Genomic DNA, 9,143 nt, shown 5'->3' on the forward strand with positions numbered 1-9,143 from the left:
TAAAATAATTGCGGTGTATACATAATTATACATTATTATATCACGTTGCGTATAATACAATCTACACAAAATTATAAATTATACCTGTCTAAAATAATTTAAAAATAAAACGCGATCTCTTACAAAAAAAAAATAATAAAATAGTGAAGCGTCAGGCGTGACACCGTGGTGGCAGCGGCTTACATAATATTATATTAACGTTAAAATTATCATATTATTTATTTAAAAAAAAAAATAATAAGTCATCGTATTACAGCCAGTGCTCAAATTTGTGAGGAGGACGGAGCTCCTCTGGTATTTCTTTTTTAAATTTTGGGAACATCCCTTATTTTGCGAAGTTATTATAATTAATAAAATATTCAAATCATTTATTGATGGTTTGTGCAACTTATTTTTACTATGATATTACAACTGGTATTAAAATTTATTTATAATAATATGGAACGAAAACATCAATTTTGATCGCTCATAAGTAGTCTACATTAACGAAGTGATCCATTTAACGTAACTTTCATTAGTTCAGAAAATACTAACTTTTTTAAAAATATTAGTCTCAATATTAATTCTTTTGCATAATTCAAAGCTTTACAAAACATCATTTTCAGAAGATAATTATATTTTTTATCGATATCGTTTTTAAAGTCTTTTTATTTTTATTCTTTTGAATGACAAAATGCATTTCATATTCTGAAGCATACTATTATTCGGAGTAATCGGAGTATTTCGATCTATATAAAAATCAAATTTTGGACAAGTGGTTTTTAATTATAATTAAGTATTTAAAATTTAGATGAGCAGATTATTGGACAAACATTTTTTGAGGTACCCTTGTACGGCCTGTACTATACTCTATTCCGCAAATTCAAACTTTAAAATATAAATACAACTCGTACATTATTCGTCCAAAATTCGAATTTTATGTGTTAAAGTACTCTAAAAAATATTCTGTTTTGGAAAAAATAAAATAAAAATGCATGTTGTTAAAAAAATGAACGTTTTTGAGATAATAATATTGGCCAACGTTATATGGATCACCCTTTAAACTGGAGTACTCGTAAAATATTTATTTGGGTACGTAGGATTGATAGTTTATGGATTGCGTTCAAATATTTTAAGTTAAGTTTTCCAAATCGAGCACTGATTACATTGCAGTTTCCTACAAGGTCATTGATATAGTATTAATAATAATTATAATTATGATAATACGCTGCAAGTTGGGGAGGGATGCGATACATATAATATTATATACGACGGTGCAGACGACTCAGAAGCGTTCGTCGGCTGGGGGCGGCAGCGCTGTCTTCCGGACCACCGGTTTTCGCGCCCTGTTCCTGGCCATGCCGTTCAGGTTGATCGTCTGTCCGTTGGCCATGACGTACTGGTTTTTGGTGTAGTCAATGTAACCGTACGTGTCGCTGGCCTGCGCCTCCTGCACCGCGGACGATCCGGAGCCCTGCTGCTGTTGCTGCGGCGCCTTCAGCGGCAGCCTGTCCTTGTCGCACGGTATGCCCGACTGGTACGAGTACTCGCGCTTGACGCCTTCCGGGTCTATGTAACCGTACTTGCCGCGGGTCACGCAGTCCACGCCGATGGTCTCCTCCTTGAACGTACCGTCATCGTTCTCGAAACCCCAAGTGATGCTACCGTCCGGGTTGTCGTCTCTGTACCTTCTCAAAACCTGAAGCGAAGGTAAAAATCAATGGGATTAGGTATATGTTGTGTAAAATAATGTTGTTTGGTAAATTAATGTTATAATATCATTCATCTCGTCAAACATCGTATATGATGTAAGGGCGCCCGTAAAAATGACAGTGATGATTTATTTTTATTCGAAATTTGAAAAACCAGTTCAGCGAAATCAAAATTTTTTCCGACCTTAGTCTACCGAATGAAGATAAAAAATTAAATTATTTTTGTCATTATTATATTAATTATGATTTCATTGGGTCAACTACCAATCATTTTTAAAGCAATTATGGAAAATTCTTTATCTTTTAAATTTATTTTTAAGTTTGGTTTTTGTTTGTGTTCGAATAAACAATTTTCAAACGGAGTTCAGTTCAAGTTCGGGGGTAATATAATACATATAACATATATTATGACATTAGGTCAGTTCTCATTTTGCCGAATTTATTTTTTATACGTGCTTATAATAATAAACTAAAAGTTTATCTATATATAAGAAATTATATCATTGAATTATACAAAACAGTTTTCAGTCATTAAATTACAATATAAAATTGCATACATAATTCAGTGACGGAGTTCTTGTCTTTGTCACCCCCAACCAGTATTTTATTTGTATAACTATTGTTGATTTATCAACCAATAACTTTACTTCAGGAGAGCGGTGATATTGTAATAAGATCATATTTTACACGATAAATCGTCCACTGCATATATCACTGTACCTACATTTTTTAACTATGTTTTGAAAATAATTTGGCCGTAGAAATGAGACTACTGCAAAATGGGAATAAATGAAACTGATGACGAAACGGAATACTACCTCGTGTAACAGAGTATATAGACGGCCGCTGGCGAAACAAATATGATATTTTTCGAAGTAAATAGGTACGTAATTCATTTTCCATAAGCTTTGCGGTTGAAGTCTTACCTAACAATATTAAATTTTATAATATAGGGTTTGTGGCGTAAAATCCAACTGCATAACAGGAAACGTGATAATCATAATATAATATAAAATATATTATATTATTGTCGAGCTTCAAATTGTATTTTTTTTATTCTTAAAATTCTTAAGTATATAATAATATATACACGTGACTAGCCATCAATCTCTTCGACCTAATTGTGGATAAATTTTCAACGAAAGCGTAACTTTTCTTCTCGTGCACGTGGCGTTCAAGTTTTAGCTTTCACAGTACCTATCACATAATCTATACCTGTATATTGACCTGGTGCGTGCCATAATAACGATATTATTTATTATAATAATACAATTATCATGAATCAAAAAATATGATCTATAAACCTTTTCCCACACTTCCTTGTTTGGCGCGACGATCACGTGTAATGCGCTTTAGTTATTTTGAAGTCGTTTTACGCCGTCTGATAGATAGTCGTAGGTTTGACACGTTAGTTTACTGATTATATAGAATGTAGGTACCTATATAATATATATTATAACTTATAACTTATAAGTTAGTAGTTACTGGTAGGTACGTCGGATGTGAATGTAAATTCGAAATTATACTTTCTCAATATTTTTATCAATGACACAGAAATTTAATTTAATTTGTGATTTATATTATATATATGCTTGTATAGTACCTTGTAGGTACGTCATTTATATATTATAATATTATGTATTACACTATTACCACATATTATATAACATGATATGATCGCATGCAGATATCGTGAATAATATAAGAACAAACTTAATTTTTTATGACAAAATAATTGAATATTATATAGCCAGTAGGTATAACATATTAAGCTAAACACCCCATTTTAGACATCTCATATAATTAGTAATTAGAATTATACAATTTTTTCTCTTCGGGTCAGTTTTAAATTGTAATCAGTACCTAGGTATTAACGTTTTCGTTAGCAATTATACAATTATGCTGCATTATATAATGTGCGAGCTGTACAATATTGTTATTTCATTTACTTGTAGATTCTTATCGGGATTATTTTTAATCGAATGTTGGTTACCTATCTATATTATTATTAAACATTCACTTTTAATTTTTTTTTCATAAAAATGTTCGTTTGATATTGATCCTTATAAGAAATTTCTTATGTATAAATTATTTTTATCGATTAGGTATATTTTAATAAACTATACCGACGGAAAAATTGTAAAGACCTACTCAAATCGTTAATTTTAAAAATCGTTCAGACAAATACGCTTGCATACCATTTATGATTATATATTTATGTATGATAATCAATGGTATCGAAATATTACAATAATTTATTGGCATTAGTCAGTCAATGCCTACTACACAAGAAAAAAGGAATGGGTGATTGAATAAAAGTTATTTCATGTTTTTATATATCAAGTAATAGTAGTCAAATATGAAACATTAAACTATATAATGATTAATGTTCTGTAGTATAATATATGTTTTTTTTGATTATATGCTTTCTCAAATGTTTTGAGTTTCACTGTTATAACGAGGTGTCATATTTATAATATTATCTTGAATGTGGTTCTTTCTTTTTGATTTCAAATCGTTAGTTAATATTATATATGATATATCCGCTCAACACCGACTGTATTTAATAAGTACTCATATTACAGTACCTACACCGCAATTGTATTTTTATACACTCGTAAAAAGGTCAATGTTGTATGTTATACCTATTGAAAATGTAATTTTCTTCATGATTTCTCATTGTTGAAAGGTAATTATTTTTTTTCACTCATAAGACACATTCATATTTAGATATCATTAAAAAAATGAGTTTTGTTTTCCACTGTACGCATATCCTACCTATATAGTATCGTTAATAGTTTTGTTCTTGTCGAATGGTTTTCGAGCGCAGTGCGTCATTGTATATTCGAAAAGTTGTAAGTTAAGATACGCTAATACTCTATATATTTATATAATAAATATACCATGTGCATGTGTAGGCTTATTGTTATTTTAATAAGCTACAAATAGAAAATGTATAGATAGTTTAAATAAACTGGTTTTTAATTTCTATAATATAAGGATAATCTGGTTATATATAATAGACTTAAATCGTTTATTAAATACAAATGCAATTTAATGACGACTGACGAGCGATCGTAATCATTTTTTCTTCGCTTGTTACTGTTGATACTTCGATAGTATAGTGCCTATATAGTATTATTGTATGTTTACCATAGTAAATAGTCACTTCGATGAAAACATATTTTATTGATTTGCAGCACTAAATGTACTAAAAGTCAAGTAGTATCTGTATAATATAAGATAGCACGACGTTTAAAAAAAAATAGACGGTTGTGTCACGAATATGCGTCGGGGAAAACGTGCGGATTATAGGATTTTATCTAAGTGCCGAGTGAGTGAGTGATCGAGGAAGTATAAGTAAAAGGCGACGTCTATGATACACTCCAGTGCTAGCCTATGTCGGGCTATATTACGTTATTTGAATGAGACCAATGACTTGGATTAAGGCAGTTGTCAGAAGAGTGCATAATATAATAACAACTGCAACAGTTCAAGATAACCTATTTCCGAGGCCTGGTGTGGAGAAATACTATAACACCAATTCCTAGTAGTTGATAGGACTATAAGAGAGACCTGAGTGATTATAAAAATATGATAACGTATTAGCGGAACGATGATAAAGTATTTACATTATGGTCTCTAGAATAATATCAATCCATTCGGATATCTACGGGTTTAAAACGTGTCTACTATCTATACATTGTGTTAAAAATCAAAATTAAATAATATGGTACCTGAGACACCGGCTTCTTCGCCCGTTGTTTGTCGGCAGACTCGGTTCGTTCAAGTTTCATTCTCTGTATCGTTTCCGGAGATTTAGAAATAACTTCCGTCTCTTCGGTGACTCGTACGCGTTTCACCGGCCTCTGTACGACCTTCCTCACGAAGTTTGGTTGTGATTCAATGGGTTGTATCTGGGGCTAAATAATATAATTACAATAAAATTACAACGATGGGCTACGATTAAAATGTATATAAATGTAACCCTGCACTTATTAGGTACACGAAGAGGGACAAATGGTCGTAGCCGTTTGGACGACAAAATAAGTATAAATTAAATAAATAATATTATTATATAGATCATCATCAAAATATATTAAAAAAAAAATTGAAAATGAATAATTCTGGTTTATGCTTATTATAAATTATAAAACCATTGATATTATATGTTCATAATATAACTATAATGGTATCGTATAATATCGAACCTTATCGATATTATTATTGAATTTTACCTAGGTAGGTATTACCTATAGATTGAATTTTATCGCTTTGGCAATAGGTATTAGATATTTTTTTTTTTGTTTATCACACTTTATCGAAACACGGCGATACACGACAATACACACTTATCGTGCTAGTCGTGTACAAATTGCGTATTACAAGTATACATACACATGTAAAATGTTGTTAATTAAATAAAATCGCGATGGTGAAGTATTTTTGGATGCCGGTTCACGGTTTCATGTACTTATTTGACGCTTTTAGTTCTGATGGCTTAAAACGGTTTTGGCGATGTAGGTATAAAAGAGAACGTAGGCTCGTGTGCATACTAGCATAACAGACTTAATTATAATAAGAACTAAAATATCATTTTTACGCGGAATCGCACAAAATATTTCTCTGCATTAATATAAAAAAACTTCTTAGATATTTTATATATTATATTTTGGACGTACTATGATAATTAATATAAATAACTTTTTTTGATATTGTATTTTAATTGCTGGTGTACCTAAAATTGTAATAAAAAATTGTTTTAGATACATTTTTAATTTTAATATTTTATATAGTAAATCATTTTTTTTTTTTTAAATTTTTATTAGCCATTAGTCCAAACTATTACGGCTCAATAAATAATTTGGATATTCGTTTTTGTTTGACACATAAATATTATAATAAATATAAATAACTTATTAATTTTATTTACTAATTTAATATTTTGATTATATTTTTTTAACGTCCAATTGTCCCCACGTCCATTTGTCCTAGATCGTTAGGTACTGTATAAACCTATATTACTTTATAGATTCGCAATAGCGGTGGAAAACTACAGTTACCAATTTACTTGGATAAAAATATAACATTATAGATACAATCGAACTGTCTGGATTATTTGGAATTTTTTTTAATAAATTAGATAATTATTAGGTAAACATATTTAGCATTTTATATCGGTAATATTTTGGGTTACCTATAATATGATGACTTTTAATATGACTCTAATGACACAATGCTACAACTTTAAATAGCCATAAGACGTTTTTAACTCCCTTTTTAATATTTAGATTCACTTGAAAATTGTAATAAACAACCAGACAATATTGTGGACCCGGGCGTTATAATTTATGTATAAGCCTATACCTATCCTGATCACAATAAAATCGTACTAATGATTCATAATAATATAATATGATATAATGTATAAGCCTCTATAGCTGAGTCTCTCTATATTTTTATTTCCTATATACCTGAGGCAGGAATCCAGGGAACTGTTTTTCAGGCTGAGCTTGAATCCTGTCAATGTGTTGTTGTTGTTGTTGGACCCTGTCGACTTGCTGCTGCTGTGTTCTCTCAAACTGGTGCTGCGGCACTTGTCTGGTGGGCTGGGGCGCGTCGTTGCCCGCCGCCGAGTCAACATCGACGTTTTCGACCGGTCTCGGCTGGAAAGTCTGCTGCGTTACCTGAGGCTTATTCGGTTCCTGTCCCTCCAGACTGAATCCTCGACCTCTGTACAGGGGCAAAGAGACTCTGCGGAACGGCTGAGGCACCTGTTGCTGTGGGTCCAAGTTCAGTTGAGCGATACCACGACCTTGCACAGCGGGTCTGGTGAACGTTGGCGGGACGGGGCGTTGCTGGCCCAACGCCACTGTCACCATTAAGGAAGTGGCGACAAATAAGATCTGCAACAGACAGGACTTTTGAATTTATGTCACTATTTTCAGAGGTAAAAATCAGGGGTAGTCAAACCGCGTCTCGCGTAATATCGGAAGACGAAAATCATTTTTACTAGTATGATAATGTGAAGACAAAATTATCCGATGCAAAATTCAATCTCATTTTATTGTATACGTAAGTATTATAATGTTTCACATTCTACATAATCTTTTATTGCATCTTATTTAGTATAGTACCTATTAAGAACCTTTTTTTCCTACTCTTAGTTCTTACGTATTTTAGATTACACTGTTCTGCTCTCTACTCTCTTATCGTTGGCCACCCTTGGTATATATTGTTTCGTAGTTTATATAAACAACCTTAACGGGGGTGGTATACTGCAGCGTATACAATTTTATTGCAATCCCCATCACCAGCTGTCTACCACAACTCAAAATTTGATCAACTATATTTTTAATTATTATGATGCAACTATACTCGTGGACCTATACGATTACACATTACACTATATTCAACATTTCAACGTATCAGAATAATAAAGAGCGAGTATAACAATTTACAGACAACGAACCATTAAGTTGCATACCAATCATCGAAGCTGCAGATTCAAAACATATTATTAGGTACCTACCTATTATATTATTATTATTATTATTTTATATTTTAGTGACGAGCATGAGCATGTGAATGCTCGTGAGTTATGCATATTTTTACATTATAACTTATTCACACTAATACTTGTTTCTCTGTCTGCATCTGCTTAATATAACAACAAAGGTAAGGTAGGTATTCCGTACTTCCACGATTGTTACTTGTGGTTAAGTTTAGCCCCTAAACTTTTAGGCAAAGGTATCTTTACTTATACGTTATACAAAGCAGGATATTTCCTATGTATTTCCTTGATAGTTTTCTTTAATATTTAAATTTTTATCAAGATAAGCATGTTTTAATTTAACTTAATTTATCTTATTTTTAATCATTAAATACTTTTTGTAGAGTTCAAACATTAAAAAACTGCACATTACACAGGAAATATCCTTTTAGTAGGAAAACGAATATTGGTGTTGCGGCTCTTTAATTTTATAATAATTAAAAAAGGTTTTATTTTAAATAAAGTTGTTACAAAGGAAGTCTATGGGATGATCTTATCGTTAATGTAATATCACAATTGACAAGTACGCAGACGATAGTTGATAATTATTATAGTGATATATACATTACCACATTGGGTAACTAAAACGTTTTAAACATATCGCACATTATTACGTGTAAGACATAAATATAAAATACATAATATACATCATGCATAGGTGTTATACTGATAGGTTATGTGTGTCGACAGACGACTGAGAAAGAGTACGTATGTGTTGTTTCTGAAACTCTAGTTTTTATTATTATTATCATTATTTATAAAGATAATTATATGTACATCGAAAATTCGAAAAATATTCTAACATTTATGTTAATATGGAGAGAAAAAAACAATACAATTTCTAAGTCGACGACCTGTTTAATATGACTCGTCGCGTCGCCTCTGTTGGACGAATGTGA

At 31.3% G+C, this 9,143-nt stretch overlaps 1 protein-coding gene across 1 annotated transcript; it reads right to left on the reverse strand.

Moving 5' to 3' along the window:
• Positions 1–214: 214 nt before the first annotated feature.
• Positions 215–7,618, reverse strand: LOC111036766. The gene is made up of 3 exons (XM_022318927.1): positions 7,166–7,618; positions 5,429–5,614; positions 215–1,678 (listed from the first exon to the last, which is right to left on the reverse strand). The coding sequence occupies exons 1-3, from the start codon at positions 7,571–7,573 to the stop codon at positions 1,265–1,267; spliced, it is 1,008 nt and encodes a 335-aa protein (XP_022174619.1). The 5' UTR covers positions 7,574–7,618; the 3' UTR covers positions 215–1,264.
• Positions 7,619–9,143: the final 1,525 nt, after the last annotated feature.

The sequence above is a fragment of the Myzus persicae genome, unplaced genomic scaffold (assembly GCF_001856785.1).
Source record: "Myzus persicae strain clone G006 unplaced genomic scaffold, MPER_G0061.0, whole genome shotgun sequence".
Lineage (NCBI taxonomy): Eukaryota > Metazoa > Arthropoda > Insecta > Hemiptera > Aphididae > Myzus > Myzus persicae.